Source organism: Bufo bufo, chromosome 7 (assembly GCF_905171765.1).
Source record: "Bufo bufo chromosome 7, aBufBuf1.1, whole genome shotgun sequence".
In the NCBI taxonomy this organism is placed as follows: domain Eukaryota; kingdom Metazoa; phylum Chordata; class Amphibia; order Anura; family Bufonidae; genus Bufo; species Bufo bufo.
The window spans coordinates 210633739-210651566 of NC_053395.1; the positions used below are offsets into that span (position 1 = coordinate 210633739).

A 17828-nucleotide genomic window follows, 5' to 3' on the forward strand; every position below is an offset into this window, starting at 1 on the left:
CGATGATCACGCTTCAGAAGCTTTGCAATTTTAAGAGTGCTGCATCCCTCTGCAAGATATCTCACTATTTTTGACTTTTCTGAGCCTGTCAAGTCCTTCTTTTGACCCATTTTGCCAAAGGAAAGGAAGTTGCCTAATAATTATGCACACCTAATATAGGGTGTTGATGTCATTAGACCACACCCCTTCTCATTACAGAGATGCACATCACCTAATATGCTTAATTGGTAGTAGGCTTTCGAGCCTATACAGCTTGGAGTAAGACAACATGCATAAAGAGGATGATGTGGTCAAAATACTCATTTGCCTAATAATTCTGCACGCAGTGTACAGTACAGTGGCCGCCCCTTTATTAGTGACCTCCACAGTACCCCGTCTCATTAAGAGTGATTTCCACAATAACCCGCCCCCTTAACAGTGACCTCCACAGAGCTCTATTCCCCTAAAATGTGACCTCCACAACACCCTACCCCCTTAACAGTGACCACTACAGAACCCCGACCCTTAACACTGACCTCCATAGAAGACCATCCCTTAACGGTGGCCTCCATAGTTTCCTGCCCCCTTAACAGAGACCTCCACAGCATAACGCCCCCTTAACAGTGACTTCCACAGTAGCCTGCCCCTTTAACAGTGACCTCCACAGCGGTCACCCCTTTATTAGTGACCTCCACAGTACCCCATCTCCTTAACAGTAATTTCCAAAACACCCCATCTTCTTAACGGTGGCCTCTACAGTAATCTGCCCCTTAACACTGACCTCCATAGTGGAATGTCCCCTTAACTATGACCTCCAAAGCAGCCTGCCCCTAGGGTGACCAGAGGTCTGGTTTTAGGATGGACAGTCCAGCTTTAAGACTCCCTGACCTCCGTCCGGCGCAGGGCCTGGACGGACACAGGGATGTCTTTTTGAACAGCTCTCTCTCAGACAGCAGCACTGTGCTGTCTGAGTGTGAGCTGCAGGGAGAAAGTCACCCTCCCACCACTGCAGCTGACAGAAGTAGATTTTTACCTTCACTTTTTCAATCCCCGTTGGCTGCGGACTGGCAGTGGGCATGGCCTAACAAGGGCAGGGGCATTGCTTAGCAGGACCTGGGGGCGGAGTTTTTGAGTCCATCTTTTGAGGGTGGCCTGAATGGCCACCCTACCTGCCCCCTTAACTGTAACCTCCACAGCACTCCGCTCCCTTAACAGTGTCATCCACAGCGCCATGCCACTTTAAAGCTGACCTACAGCAGTGAAAAAAAATGGCTGGGTTCTTATGGAAACCTGGTGTAAAACTGTGTGTATGTTAAGACTAAGGGCCTGAGAGCTTCCATTGGATGATAAGGGTCATGTGACCAGGCTTCTATTGGCTAATGCATTATTATTTTTTTATATCTCAGGAACGGTACGTGCTACAGAGCTAAGACCCGGTATAAAACATTCCTGGACACCTGATGTACCTGTGCGCCAAATTTCGTGATTGCAAATGCGACGATGTGGATTCCTTTAGCGGACATACACACATACACTCAGCTTTATATATTAAATACTCCTTATTACTTCTCGCCTTTTGGTCCACTTTATTGGCTCTCTACTGAGCTTCCCTCTATAGCTCAATGGATTAGGAAGGTTGACGGCCTCTATAGGTTTGAGATAATTTCAGCATGGGTTTCAAAACCAATGGAAAGCTTGGAAATCATATAGAAAGTACTAAATTATAGTGGCTATTAGGGTTCTCCTTGGGTTAGGGCTCTTCCCACTATCTTTGCTTGACTCTCTTTGAAGGAATCCTCCTCTTATTTGCAAACTGTAATGTACCTGTGATTGTTTTACTCTGGTTCTACTCAGTGATTGTAATTAGGGATAAGCGAATCGACTTCAGATGCTTCATCCGAAGTCGATTCGCATAAAACGTCGTTGTAATACTGTACAGAGCGGGCGCTCCTTACAGCATTAGAATGTATTGGCTCCGATGAGCCGAAGTTATTACTTCATGAAGTCTCGCAAGACTTTGGGTAATAACTTTGTGAATTACTTATTACTATTAATTACTATTATTTTTAATTAGTAAAAAACCTTGATACCAAAAGGAAGAAGTAGATCATCTGATACGTTTATAGAGCCAGTCATTACGGACACAACAATACATAATATGTTTATTTATTTTTACTATTTTTTACAATTGTAAATGGTTTTATTAGGGGAAACTTCTTGGAACTTTTTTTTTTTATAAAACACTTTATTTCAGTGCCATTATACATGCTGTATTGTACTGCACTGAATCTGTCAGCTTCACACTGACAGTTGCCTATGAGACCCTGCCTGGGGGATGGGTCTCATAGGTTTTCCATATATGAGAGGCCTGGAGGCTTTTATAAGGCTTCTGGGTGGTATGGCAAACATCCGCCCTCTGGATCGCATCGCAGTGAGCGGATGGAGTTCCCCTTGGACGCCACCTTCAGAATTGATTGCCCACAAGATTTAAGGGGTTAATCCGCTGGCATCAGAGTTTTCACCAATATTGGTGGATACATCAGGGGCCCGGCTCTAAGTAATAGTCAGGCCCTTGTATTGATCATGCGAGCATAACTATTATGCTGCTCAATCAGAGCGCAGTACACGTATGCCGATTTGGTCAGTTGCTATGTCTGCGGTGCGGTCTACAGCTGAATATATGGCGCTTGTCCTCTAAGGGTTAATGCAGAGTTTGTTAAAAGGTTAGGTGACAAAGGTGTATCAAAACCTGTTAACCAAAGAAGGAATTATGGGTGACATATTGCTATATGTATGGGATAATTTATAATAAAATAATAAAATGTAGTCTGATTGTTATCCGAGTCACAATTACAGCCAAACGCAATCTACCTAAACCAGTGATGCCCAACCGGCGGTCCTCCAGCTGTTGGAAAACTACAACTCTCACCATACCCTGTGGTAGGCTGATAGCTGTAGGCTGTGAGCCTGCTGGGAGTTGTAGTTTTGCAACACCTGGAGGGCCGCAGGTTGGGCATCCCTGGCCCAAACCAAGACCCTACAAACAGTCGGACCATTCACTTCTTTTACTAAGCATATTTCACCACGTAGGGTCAAAAAGTAAGTGGGGCCTTGATTTTTATATGCTGTAGTTTCCCTTTTAGCAGCAATCATGACTTCCAAACATTTCCTGCAGCTGCAGTTAAGATTTGCTCAGCGTTGAAGAATTTTGGACCTTAAATGGGAGTTTGGGCCCTGGGCACCATGTTGTGGGGGTCCATCCAGGTCTTTCCTTATGTGAGCCCTGGGGAAACGTGCAGAGCAGTGAGGTCTAGCCACACCGCACTCCAGCATCTTGGAGTTGCGATTTCTAATCCAGATAAGTGGGAGTATTTATGTCAGGACATAGGTGTGTGACTTTTAGTGTCCCAGGCCTGAGAAGTATTAAGAGCAATTGTCCTTGAGACCAGTTTAAGTAAAAAACGACATCTCCTTCAAACAGGAGCAGCCAGTAGTTTTTTTTTTTTTTTGCTATTCCTCAAGTTGTCACATGGGTAGAAACTTCCTACAGAAACAACTGGAGACATCGCTTGGACGGTTCTTTAACTGCTCGAGTATTTTGCATCCACTTACCTGGGCTTTATCAGTGTCATTATTATATGATGCGAGGCCACATGAAAAATAGTCTGGAACACCTCACTGTTTCATTTACCTCCAAACTTGCATGCAGGGAGCACACCAATAAAATGGGGGGATTAGACAGACGGAAGCCGTCAACGCCTTGGCTCAGTTTTAATTCTAGAAAAAAAAAAAAGCAAAACATTACTAGTTATTGTAGTACCCCAGAGCAGGTACTACCATTCCTACACCCTGCTACTGTCTCTAATACGCGTACAAATAATGACATCTGTGTATTTTTTCCAGGTCCTTTTAGGCTGTGCCCTAATAATATTGCCATGTAACTTATGTATGGTATTACATGCGCTGTGCCTCGTTCACCAGCAGGTGGCAGTGAATATAGCAGAGAAAATATCTTTAGATAGAATGGAACTTACCAATCCATTCTCCCCTCTTTTGGGCAGACGTGGGTTAGTCCTGCTTCCTACCAAGGGAAAGATAGCAGGAAGCTACAGTCAGTTGAGCCTAGTTTAGTGAGAGTTGTGTCTAGTGTTGGAAGCAGACAAGTCAAGATGGTGTGCCCCTCTACCTGCACACAGGTCGCCATCTCTGCCCTCTACCTGCACACAGGTCGCCATCTCTGCCCCTCTACCTGCACACAGGTCGCCATCTCTGCCCCCCCAGCAGACAGGTCACCATCTCTGCCCCTCTACCAGCACACAGGTTATCATCTCTGCCCCTCTATCAGCACAAAGGTCATCATCTCTGCCCCTCTACCAGCACACAGGTCGCCATCTCTGCCCCTCTACCAGCACACAGGTCACCATCTCTGCCCCTCTACCTGCACACAGGTCACCATCTCTGCCCCTCTACCTGCACACAGGTCACCATCTCTGCCCCTCTACCTGCACACAGGTCGCCATCTCTGCCCCTCTACCTGCACACAGGTCGCCATCTCTGCCCCTCTACCTGCACACAGGTCGCCATCTCTGCCCCTCTACCTGCACACAGGTCGCCATCTCTGCCCCCCCAGCAGACAGGTCACCATCTCTGCCCCTCTACCAGCACACAGGTTATCATCTCTGCCCCTCTATCAGCACAAAGGTCATCATCTCTGCCCCTCTACCAGCACACAGGTCGCCATCTCTGCCCCTCTACCAGCACACAGGTCACCATCTCTGCCCCTCTACCTGCACACAGGTCACCATCTCTGCCCCTCTACCTGCACACAGGTCACCATCTCTGCCCCTCTACCTGCACACAGGTCGCCATCTCTGCCCCTCTACCAGCACACAGGTCACCATCTCTGCCCCTCTACCTGCACACAGGTCGCCATCTCTGCCCCTCTACCTGCACACAGGTCGCCATCTCTGCCCCTCTACCTGCACACAGGTCGCCATCTCTGCCCCTCTACCAGAATATAGGTCGCCATCTCTGCCCCCCCAGCAGACAGGTCTCCTTCTCTGCCCCTCTACCAGAATATAGGTCGCCATCTCTGCCCCCCCCAGCACACAGGTTATCATCTCTGCCCCTCTATCAGCACAAAGGTCATCATCTCTGCCCCTCTACCAGCACACAGGTCGCCATCTCTGCCCCTCTACCAGCACACAGGTCGCCATCTCTGCCCCTCTACCAGCACACAGGTCGCCATCTCTGCCCCTCTATCAGCACAAAGGTCGTCATTTCTGCCCCTCTACCTGCACACAGGTCGTCATCTCTGCCCCTCTACCTGCACACAGGTCGTCATCTCTGTCCTCCTTTAACAGCACAAATGAATCCATGAGAGAAAACTCCATAAGCCTCCATACAATATCAGAGCCATAGGCAGGTACAAAATAGGTCCACAGTACAACATGGATCCAGGACTTCATTTTAATTACCCATAAACCTACCTAGTGAGAACACCTGGTCAGTGACATACTCATGAATCTGCTCCACCATGCACTCAAAGGACACACTGTGACTGCAGGAAGTAATATCCTGTGTGAACACTAGGTGGTGCCATGTTCCATGTTTGCTGTCTTACAGTTCTCTCCCATTTGAACGGCCATCCTGGCAGGCTAGGAGATTCAACATGGCCGCCTCCATTTATGTACACGTGTGCTAGTTATTGAACATATTGCTCACCAGATCGTATAGCATACAGAAGATAATATAGGAAGTGCCTACTGCTATTTCTGAGAAGTCTTCAAGGAACCGCCATGATATCCGGGAGAAATGCTACTGACTAATCTGCCACAGCTGCCAAACTTCATAAATAGGGACCAGTCCTGGCCATAACACTTATTTTGACTCCTCTGTCCAGCACAGTGCTGGACAGAGGAGTCAGACTGTAGAATGCTGGGCCCCCTGCTGCCTCCCTGTATGGAAGTGATGAATAGTCCTTGACTCCTCCTGCTGTGCCTGGCTGCAGGCCTAGACTCCCTGCTGGTATGGGCCCCGCTATGGCCCGTGCATGGGCTTGGTCACATGCTCCACTGCAGCCAATTACTGGCTTCAGCAATGTAAACACTTGAAGAACCTGAACATTGACACAGCAAAGTAGCGCAGAGTTCCAGAGCGATGCAGAGCAGGTGAGTATGAATCCTCTGTTTTGGGAGGGAGGCTGCAAGCAATAGATAAAAAGTAATTCTTCCCAGAAAACCCCTTTACAGGGAATCTGACAGCAGTTTTGACCATGCTAAACTGCTGATAGCACTAGCTGAAAGTTGGGGAGAGCAAGACAAACATACCTTTTTGGAACCTTTCTCATCAGGGTGAGAAGAGTGAATATCAAGTTGTATTCTGTCAGATTCTGATCTTCCAAGTGACCAGAAGGCGGATATTTACTGGGAAGTTCTCTCTGCACTGAGCTGCTCTATGACCCCTCCCCTCTGCTCTGATTAAGAGCTATAATGGACTTCTGGTTGGATGCTACAGCTGTCACTCAGAGCAGAGGGGCGGGGCTGTGATTCAGCGGAATTCAGAGAGCTCCTCCTCCAAGGCACTTGTTAGAAAAATCAGGTAGAATAAAACTTAATGTTCACACTACTCCTGATAACAAGAGCTCCATAAAAGGTTTGTTTGTACTGCTATCCCCAGCCCCTGCCTAGTGCGGTCAGCAATTTAGCACGGTCAAAACAGCTGACTGAGTCCCTTTAATTACCATCAACACACTCCACAGTGCTGTATATAGATTGTCATTGGTCACATCCAGGGACAGAGCCACAACTTAGAGTGATACGGACCCCTGGCCATTGAAGGTTATGGCCCCTTAACAATTATTGCCATAATAAACTTTTTGGGAAAATATACTACTTCTGAGGATTGCTTTTTTTGGCGGTTCTTCTAACTTTAAAGGGGTCCTGTCTCCTCTCCTGACATGTCGGTTTTAGTAACTACTTGTTGCATTCTCCATGTATTAACAATTCAGGTGCATCTCTTCATATAACTCTGCCTTCTGCATTCCTCTATTATCCCTCTTAGAAATGTATAAATAAATTAACAACTGGGTTCTACCTTTTCACTTGTCAATGGGGAGTGTGTCCCTATAAAGCCAGCAGCACGGACTGGGTAGTGTTAGAGTGTAGGGACACCCCCCCCCCCCAGCTGGTAGTACCCAGTGGTCAATTTATGCATATGTTTCTAGGTGGCATAACAAGAAGAACAGAACAATGTAGAGTCCTCAGAAAGAAAAGATGCTCAATAAATTGTTATCGGATGGGGTAAGTGATTATTAATTAAATGTGCCAGGAGAACTAAAAAAGGGTCTCTTTCGGGATTGTGCTCTGGGCCCTTAGACACCATCTAAAACTGGCTGAACAGTCGGGGGACGTGGCCCCTGCTCACATCAGTCCTTGTCCCCAGTATGGCAGAAATCATAGACTTGACCAATGTCAGTCATTCTCTTTCACATGTTAAGGGCTCATGCACACAAACATATTTTCTTTCCGTGTCCGTTCCGTTTTTTCTTTGCGGACCGTATGCAGAACCATTCATCTCAATAGGTCCGCAAAAAAAAACGGAAATTACTCCATGTGCATTCCGTTTCCGTATGTCTGTATGTCTGTTCCACAAAAAAAAATAGAACATATCCTATTATTGTCTGCATTACGGACACGGATAGGACTGTTTTATTAGGGCCAGCTGTTCCGTTCCGCAAAATATGGAATGCACACGGACGTCATCCGTATTTTTTTGAGGATCCGTGTTTTGGGGACCGCAAAATACATACAGTCGTGTGCATGAGGCCTTAGATGGGAACCCAAGAGTCCCAGGGGCCACCGATAGACACTGACTAGACAACAGGAAGTCCAGCGACAGACAACCTCATCACATGGCAGAGAGGATCCAGTACTAGAACCGTAAGGGGTGCAAAATGTGCCTTTACACCTTGGTCCCGATGCCTGAGGAGGACCCAATGTCCATTCTGTCACATACCAAGCTGGTATTAGTAAGGAGGATGGTTGGGGGCATCTGTACAACTCTTCAGGGAGCTTCGAGCTCCGATTTGTATGTGCAATGTGAACAGAGTCGATACTGCAATCAAACGTGGGCACGGAGTGATGTGCCCAAGATCCCCCAGTGCAACCCTCAATCCAGGTGTAACAGAGCTGAATTTGTCATTTAACAGTTTCTTTTATGCACTATGATAAGTCATCGGAAGTTGACCAAGATGAGAAAAAAAAAAAAAGATGGCAGCTCTAGCGCCACCCCTGTCTGTAGGTTATGCCAGGTACTGCATCTTAGCTGGGGCTGGGGTGTCCTGTGGCCCTGTCTTTTAAAGATGAGCGAAGTATTCAAAAATTTGATTTAGAAAAAAATTTGCATTGTGGCTAATTACTTGGTCACGAAGCGCATTTGCGAGGAAATTCGGCTTTGCGCCAAATCTAATTTTCCCTGACTTTCCATGCGGACTTTGATTCGCTCAACACTGCTGTGTTTGGAAAGAAGTAAAAGCTTTTTTTCAAAATCTATTCTAAAATATTGGAAACCGTTGTGCCTGTGTGCCTCTGAAGAAACATTATGATATATGACAAACTCATCTCTGCTACATCTGCACCTGTAGAACTCAGTTTGACACATCTGCCAGGGTTTATATCAGTCTTCGAGGACTTGTAGGACACCGTCAACTAGACAAATCTGTGTATGAGGTCTTCAAAACAGCAATGTTTCTTCTACCCTTGAATGACAGCTCCATTTAAAGATCAAGGCGTAAAACATAGCTGAAGAGTCCACTGCTCGCCCCGGGCATCATGAAAGATTAGTCGAGTGCCCGTCTTTCGTGCCCTAGCTGCGAGCTGAATGAAATGATCTGCCGAGCGCATTGTTTTATGGAGACGCTGCCACATTAAAGGCTGGGGATGTTTTATCAGGACACGAGGACGCACCGTTCTCCATGCTGAATCTGGATTTGAACTCGTGACCCCACCAGCCGACCAACCTGGAATGAAAGGGAAATAAAAATCATTATACTCAATTACAGCAGCCGCGGAACGAGCTCTAACTCCAGGCAAACACACCACTGTATGCAGAAAACAGCTCGTCAGCTCAGCGGGCGACAGGCGCAATGTTTTGACATTACGGAGACGATGTTGCAGAGCTCAGATCAGACATCGCAGCGGGTGAGATACTCAGGAACGGGAATTTATAATTACTGACCAGAGAGATAGGAGAAGAAGTGCATTACGCTGAAGGTCAGACGGACTGCGGCCAAAACAGAAGACTACAAACTAAATCTATATGAACTGGGCCCCACCTAAAGGGCCCATAGAGCCGCCACCGTATGGGAGGGCAGGACTGCAATCTTGCTATAGAGATGGGCATACTGTACGCCATTGTGTATACTGCAGAGCACATACGTATGGCATTCTGCTCTCATTGTTGTTTATTTTAGCCTCAAAGTTCTTGACATTAATAATATGAGGCAGATAGAAGATTTCTGAGCCTCTGGGGCTCTCCTGAATGACTGCCATAGAGGTGCCCCCATACAGCGCTAGGGGTGCCCCCGTACAGCGCTAGGGGTGCCCCCGTACAGCGATAGGGGTGTCCCCGTACAGCGATAGGGGTGTCCCCGTACAGTTCTAGAGATGTCACCATACAGCGATAGAGGTGTCACCATACAGCGATAGAGGTGTCCCCATCCAGTGCTAGAGAAGTCCCATACATACTTAGAGATGCTCCATCTAATTCTAGAGATGCCCTCATACAGTTTCAGAGATGCCAGCATATAGTGCTAGGGGTGCCCCCATACAGCGCTAGGGGTGCCCCCGTACAGCGATAGGGGTGTCCCCGTACAGCGATAGGGGTGTCACCATACAGCGATAGAGGTGTCACCATACAGCGATAGAGGTGTCACCATACAGCGATAGAGGTGTCACCATACAGCGATAGAGGTGTCCCCATCCAGTGCTAGAGAAGTCCCATACATACTTAGAGATGCTCCATCTAATTCTAGAGATGCCCTCATACAGTTTCAGAGATGCCAGCATATAGTGCTAGAGATGTCCTCATATAATTCTGTTAATGTCCCTATATACAATCCTGGAGATGACCCTATACAGATCTAGAGGCATTACCAGCCAGAAGTGTAGACAGTTTTACAGATGTTCCATGTATAATGCTGCAGATGTGTCTATACAGTACCAGAGGTGCCCAAATATACAGTGCTGGACATGTCCCCATATAGTGCAAAGATGTCCCCAGAGATTTTCTTATATGGCACCAGTGCCAAAGGTGCCCCCATGTAGTGCTAGATATGCCCCCATATATTGGTAGTAATTTCCCCATACAATGCCAGAGGTGTCCTTATATGGCACCAGAGATTCCAGCATACAATGCCATAGATGCCAGGATACAGTGCCAAAGGTGCCCCCATGTACTGCGAGAGATGCCCCATACAATGACTTACTAGGATGGAAGATTAGTTTGGCTCCTTTTCCACCCCTCCCATTTCTCCAATTTATTAACAAATTAACCATAATAAGATTCCCTTTACACAACTTGCATATATCTGGATAACGCCAAAACATTCCAACGTCATAATCCCCTGATGATGATCCTGGAAGGCAACCCAATCATTTTGATCCTCCATTTTGTAATTTCACCTTACCATTGGCTGCACTCACCGACCCAAGGGCACCAAACATCAACATCATGCCCCTGCAGGCATTCTAGCCCTAACAGGAGCCCCGAGCCTTCAACTCCCCAAACCTCCTAAGATGATTGCCCCAAAGAGTCATGCAACTATACCAACTAGTTTTGCCTCCCAGGATACCCTTTTTACCTGCCACAAATGAACATTGGTGACACCTCACCTATGTTCATCCTGCCACACCCGAACTGTCTCCAACTCCTCTTGCAACCCCAGTGCCCACAGGCCCATCAGATGAGCACCATCCACCTGTAAAAACTGAGTAGACGCCTCCTCCAACTCCCTATGGCGCACAACAAACCCCCCCCTTGCCGCCGCACAAATCACCCTACCTCCTTGTTCAACTTCGCCCTAGATTTGTTAATCTACTGATCTTGGCAAACCTCCATGTCCAATGAGCTACCACCTCGGACCAAACTATCAACAAGCCTGGAAACTGCACCCATAGCCGCAACAAATCCAATTTAATATCCCTTATGACATCCCTCTAGCGACGCACCCCAAATCGTTCCCACCAACATGAAGCACCAAAATGTCTGGGAGTCTACCTAAGGAAACATAAAAACTCCTGAAGAGCCCTACCACACAAAAGGCCCCGCAAACCTATCCAACGAACTTGTAACACCTCGTTCGGAAAACCCAACTATCTTCCCTTCCGCCGAACATCAGCTCGCTAGGCTCCCCAATACACGTAAGAATGCCTGAATATCCAGGCCAAACATGAGGAGGACCCTGCAACAAAACAAAAGAAGGAACACATCACACATAAAATTGCAGCTGCCCCCCAATACCCCAAAAAACACAACCCATCTCCCCCAGCACCCCTTAAAGCAGATGAGGGCGAAGATAAGACCAGAAACAAGCTGATTCCCAGCGGCCAATCTGCTTAATTGCTGCATCACCTAAACCCCACCTGGCTGCCTCTGTAGCCGCCCCAATCCTAAAGGAATGAGAAGCAAACTCCCTGGCCGGCAAACCAGCGACTGTCAAGCACTTCCGGAAAACAGCTACAAACTGAAAACAGGAGAGAGCGGTACCATCCTGATGCACCAACAACGGTAATGTAGCAGTTCCTCCACACACCGAACCGAACACACCGCACAGCCTAACAACGGGAAGAAATACATTTTCACCCCTTTCCCGACTTGGTCTAGGTCTTTGACCTTCTCAACAAACACTAAGCCATTTTACAACTACTAGATAACAATTCTGACACCCGAAATGCCCCATAAAACGACAAAGAAAAAGCCGCCCGAAACAAACAAGCCTCATACTCTAACGTGCAAACTTCCGCTGCCATTTTACACAATGTCTGTAACACCAAAAAAGAGACAGGCTACCGAGTGTCCCTAGCGGGTGCACCCTGCCTGTAGCCCTTCAGCGCCTGAAGCACCAAAAATTCTTTCGATACATCCACAAACCCCTGTAACTGCAACCAAAAACCAACCTCTGCGACCTTCTTGGACAACGCTGAAAATGATGCACAGCTCTCGAAATACAACCCCAACCAATAACGTCTGAAAATCTTCAGCAGAGACCAGTGGCGTACATAGAGAAGTAAGGGCCTCATAACAAGGATCAAACCAGGACCCCCACACAGGACAGAAGGGTTTCCGCCTAAACCCTTTTCAATGACCCTTGGGTCATTTTTTCCACTGCTTCATTTGATAAAAGTTGTTCCTTTAGAGGGTAGAGTCCTGACCAAGTTTTTACCTCCAGTAGAAGAGGAGATAACCCCGACTAAGACTTGGCCCTCTCTTGCCCTGGGCCCCATAGCAGTCGCATGGTCTGCCACTATGTTAGTTACGCCTCTGGCAGAGACACATCCCCCCTCCTGATCTAACAGCTTTTCCCACTGAGACCACACTAAGGCATAAGCTGACTACGTACTGCTACTGACAGATCGCTGTATCAAGGGCACTGACACCCCAAGGCCACGCTCCAGAGCCACTGGGGACAAGGCAGCTCTTCCTCATCCGCTCCAAGTACCCTACCAATCGACGAAAATGATCCCACTGGAAACGAGAAAGAGAATCCGCCACTGAATTATCAACCTCAGGCGCATGAACCGCTACAAAGCAGGAATTCAATTCCAGGTGGCGCAACAAGCGCAACACCTGCAAGGAACTAGCTGTTTGCGAATTTATGGCTTGTACCACCCCTAAATTGTCACAACAGAAAAACACCTGTTGTTACGTAAAAGGTTCCCCCACAACTCAGTAGCCAATGCAATCGGAAATAACTCCAAGTTGGTTAGTAAACCCGCCGTATGCCAAACGGCATACATACGTATACAGATGCTGAAAACATACGTATGCCAAGGGCCCGCACACCACTGCCCCCGGCAAAAGGATCCATAACTGCAAGCCCCATAAGCATCAGTTTAAAGCTCCAAATCGAAACTTGATACCGGCACCTCCATCCAAACCGAACGCCCACTAAACTCAAAAAAACAATCCCACACCGCAAGGTCCTCCCGCACTTCCGCTGACACTTGCACGTAATGAAACGTTGCCAGAGCCAGCCGTCTGCAAAACACTCGACCCATCAGCAAAATGGGACAAGCAAAGTTTAACTTCCGCAAGACTGACTGAACCTTTTGAAGCTGAACCTTCTTAGCCCGTCATAATGAAACCACCTCTGCATGCAAATCTGACACTTTGTCCTCAGGTAACCGACACTCCATCCTTACAGTATTAATGACTATCCCTAGAAACTTAACCGACATGGAAGGCCCCTCTGTTTTTTCAGCAGCCAAAGTAACCCTGAATGATGCTGCCACCCGTTTCATAGTATGCAACAAAGTGCCGGGCCTAAGAACAGAAAATCGTCCAGATAATGCAATACGGAATTCAATCCCGACTCCTGTTTCACTACCCATTCCAGAAATGAACTGAATGTTTCAAACAGGGAACAAGAGATTGCACATCCCATAGGCAGACAACAGTCCACATAAAATCGACCCTCCCAACGAAAACCCAAAAGATGAAAACTTCCTGGATGAATCGGCAACATACGGAACCCGGCTTTAATATCAATTTTTGCTAAAAGGGCCCCCTGGCTAAAACACTGAACCCAACTCACCGCCGCATCAAATGACGTGTATGAAACCAAACATAACTCTCGCTCAATCCCATCGTTAACCAAACTCCCAGAAGGATACGAGAGGTGGTGGATGAGCCGAAATCTGTTTGGCTCTTTTTAGGAACCAAGGGGGAACACCCGCAAACCTGGCAAAGGAGGCACAGAAAACGGCCTCGCTATGCTGCCCGCTCTCAATTCCTTCTCTATCTTTTGCCTCACCACCTCTGGCCTGGTTAACACCGAAACCAAATTCCTCACTACTGCCCTAGAACCAACCGACTCGCACGGAATCTTAAAACCTTCCGTAAAACCCAAGTGCAATTTGGATACCTCTTTAAGAAAGGCAACATCACGTCCACCTTCACCGGTGTCATTTCATTTCTGCGAAGCCTCAAATCCTTGTCCCCTACCTCGCTCGAAATAACGAGACAAACTATGAGCGCCTCCACATCCGGAGCATTCATGCTTGAATCAGCAATCTGAAAGGAACTTGCAGTACCCTTCCTTGTATTGCCAGTAACACCCTTTCCTAGCACCCGCTGACGAATCCGAGGCTCCCCACGCCCCCCCCCCCACACACACACAAAAGGGCTGCTTCCCTGACTTCAGAGCCGCCATCAAACACATCCAAAGACTAATATCTTTGTGATCCCATCTAATACTAGGTCGCACTGTCTTCCACTGATGAAACTGTTCATCATACCTGAGCCAAGCTACACCCATATACACCCTGTAAGCCTCACCAATGGTGTACATTTATCAAAACAGCGCCACACAATATTCCGGAAACCTCTCCCCCCACTACACTAGCCAGGATCGCAAAAGCCTAAAGACAATTCATGAATGTGTAATGCCCCAGAGGTGCATTACCACCTTTGCACCCCGCCACTATCTCATATGGTTAACCTAATGTCTTTACATGTATTTATTTCCAGGTCCTGCATAATGTGCATCTCTTTTTCCATGTAACTGTTATGTTCACATGTAATGTGCCTGGTTAACCAGCAGATGGTGGCAAGCATGGCAGAGCTACAGCTACCTAGAGTGGAACCTTCTTTCCATTCTAACCCCCCTCTGTGGTGTGGTGGGTGTGTCCCACTGGCTGCAGGAAGGGAGGAGTGTTAGTTAGGAGTGAGTTCAGTTTCCCCCCTGCTAGGGGAAGGTCCAGTTTACCCCCTGCTATGGGAAGATCGAGTTTGCATCCTGCTAGGGGAAGGCAGCAGGTGCACGTCCCTGTTGGACGAGCCCTGTATAGGCCAGCTGGAGCACCTTCAGCTCAGCTGGACATGGAGGCAGAAGCTGGAATCTTCTGAAGCCAGGAGTAAAAGTTCCCTGGTATAACCTAAGAGACAGACTACAGAAAAAAGTTGCAGCCTACAGCTAAAGCTAAGTTATACAGCTATCCTGTCAGCACAGCAGATTCAGAGAGCAACTGATGTAGCCGAAAGGAGTTTGCCTGTCACAGTTAATGCAAAAGCCTGCTGGAAACCAAGACAAAGCCTGTAAATCGTTGGGAGAAAAGTTTATTCAAGTAAAGCTGTTATCAACTTCATTGCAAGTTCTGGACTCAAATTTTGTTCTTCATCCCCTACTACCACTACCCCCTTTTTTCTGCGTATCGGAAGGCCACGCCTGGAGTTCCAGCGTATCCAGGCAGGAGCACCGTAACACGTGCAACACCATTAAGGGACATTTAGGCCACCCTACACCACTCTGGCATTCCTACACCTGGGTACCATCACTACCATATCACTAAAAGGGACCCTGTGCCCTTGTTGCTTCATTGCAACTGGCGTCACGACAAATATGTACTTTAAGAAACCCCAAGTAGTGAGCCCGACGATGCTGCAAACATACGCGGTATCAAGCCGTTTATCCTCTTCTTCTTGCTCTCATCTGGTTTTACTCTATGTAGATTAAACTTCTCCAGAGGAAGCAACAAAAAAATCTCCACATATTCGTCCCTCCAAATCCTCTCCCTGACCTCCTGCTTCAAATGGGTTCCTAGGTACCCCTCAAAGTACACATACATTTCCCCTTTCGCTGTGTTTGCCAAACATACATCCTCAACCACCGCAGCTTTTCTGTTACTTCCTGCCGCCCCACCAGAGGACCCCGCCCCGTCTGATGCAAGCCCCGGCCTGACAGCTGCTGAACCCTGTTCCTCCACCGCTATACAAAAATGCTGGTGCCCAAACCGTTGAGAAACCCCTGCACTGGACCCCAAGCGCGACACCAGCGCCAACAACTCCTGCGCTATCCCCCCAGCACTCTCCACCCCTGCTGCACCTGCACTACTCCCCCCTAACCCCCCCGAACATCCTCACGCCATACCCCTGACATCCACTCACCAGTCCGTCCCTGAGAGGACCTCCCAGTGGACCCCGTAACCTGTAGCGAAGATCCTTCATGGCTCACCGGCGTAGCGGGATCTGCAGGAACAGAACAGGTGCTTAGCGTCGGCATGTCGTCCAACTTCTCCTGGGCTTCCCATGCTTCCTGGCTCCATTCTCGATCCTCAATGGACCTGCCTGCCGGAGACCCCCCCGCGATCCTGAAGGGGCTGGGCCTGCCGCAGCATCCACCATAGAGTCAGACCCTCCTTATGCAGAGACCATGAACGGGTTCGCTGACGCCACTTTTAGTGCAGTGGCCGGGTCAGGTGGATAATATATCCTGTATTTGTTGTGACGCTAATTGCAGCGTGCGCAGGCTACTATCCCAGGGCCCTTCCAAGGTGTTATAACGCACGTCCCAGACTAGGAATTCCAGAGTGGTGTAATGGCCTAAAATGTCTCTGTAGGATAGTGATAATTGTGTCACGGTGTCTCCTACCTGGGTACGGCCGGACTCCTGGCTCACTTACAATAAATTTGAGTGTAGTGATAGTAGGAGTAATAGAGGAATTTTGCTGAAGAAATAATGTCCAGACCTTTAGATGAAGTTCAAACATTTTTTTACTTGAGGTAACTTTCATCCAAGCAGTATACAGCTTTGGTCTCTTGGTCCCAGCAGGTTTTGGCAATCATTGGCAGGAATATGTACTTCTGCTTTAATTGTTGAGCTTGCAGGATAAAACGTCTGCTCTATCACAATGGCAGGATTAGCTTCTGCACTTATCTGTACCTTCTGCTGTGGGGGACAGACTAGCTGAGGAGGAATTGGCTTCTCCTAGGACTTGGTCCTTGCTGTCTTCCCTATGAAGGTGAGCTCCACACACACACACATTACCCCTAGCAGGGGGTGGGCTACACTCCAAACTTCCTTCTCCACCCACGCTGCAGGATGTGGGACCAGCCCACCTCTCCACAGAGGGGGAGCTAAGCAGGAATTAAGCATTCCAGCTTAGATTCACTAAACACTAAACTGTACCTGCCAATGGGTTGCTGCCACCTACTTGTAACCAGGCAAATTACATGAACAATTGCATTTAACATTGATTTGTATGCACATTTGTGGAAGACATGAGCAAAATCATATCTGATGACAGTTTAAAGGCTCTTAGAAGATAGTAGCGGGGTAGAGGTGTGTAGTAACACAACTCTGGGATGTTACACATCCGCCGACCGCAAATTACCAGCGCCCTAAGAACAGACCTGGTGTACAGCTGCCCCCTCGATCCTGCCCTGTGTACTCCTCTCTGCAGACTTGCTCCTGACAGCAGCCGGCTCCCTTTCAGCTCCCGCAGTGCCACGAGTCAGAGGGGGAGGAGCTTCCCCTGCCTCGACAACTCCGGCTCTTGCCAGCTGCTGCCGGCCCCCACTGCTAGGCCGCAGCGCTGATCCCATCTCCCGGCTCGATCCGTCGTTCTGGCCCCCCACAGAAGAAGAAGCCGCTCCTCTGCCCACCGAGGGACCCGCTAGACGCCTGTTTACAGCGGCCCCGCCAACAGGTAAGCCCTGACCTGATGCTCGCCCCCTGCTCTGGATCTCGTGCAGGGGGAACACCGTCAGCTGTACTGACCCCCCCTCCCCCGCTGACTAGAAGAACCGGGCAAGGGACCCCCCCTCCCCTCTCCTGCTGGTCCCCGCTGTGG

General features: G+C 48.3%; 1 protein-coding gene across 2 annotated transcripts in view; it reads right to left on the reverse strand.

The window, feature by feature from the left end:
* The window catches only part of KYNU (kynureninase), a 114580-nt gene that overhangs the window by 18006 nt on the left and 78746 nt on the right, over window positions 1-17828 (reverse strand). For both annotated transcript variants that reach the window (XM_040440014.1, XM_040440013.1), the window contains exons 11-12: window positions 8946-8998; window positions 3671-3756 (exon numbers count right to left, since the gene is read on the reverse strand). In XM_040440014.1, coding sequence (XP_040295948.1) covers window positions 3671-3756; window positions 8946-8998 — 139 coding nt within the window. The remainder of the gene's footprint in view (window positions 1-3670; window positions 3757-8945; window positions 8999-17828) is intronic.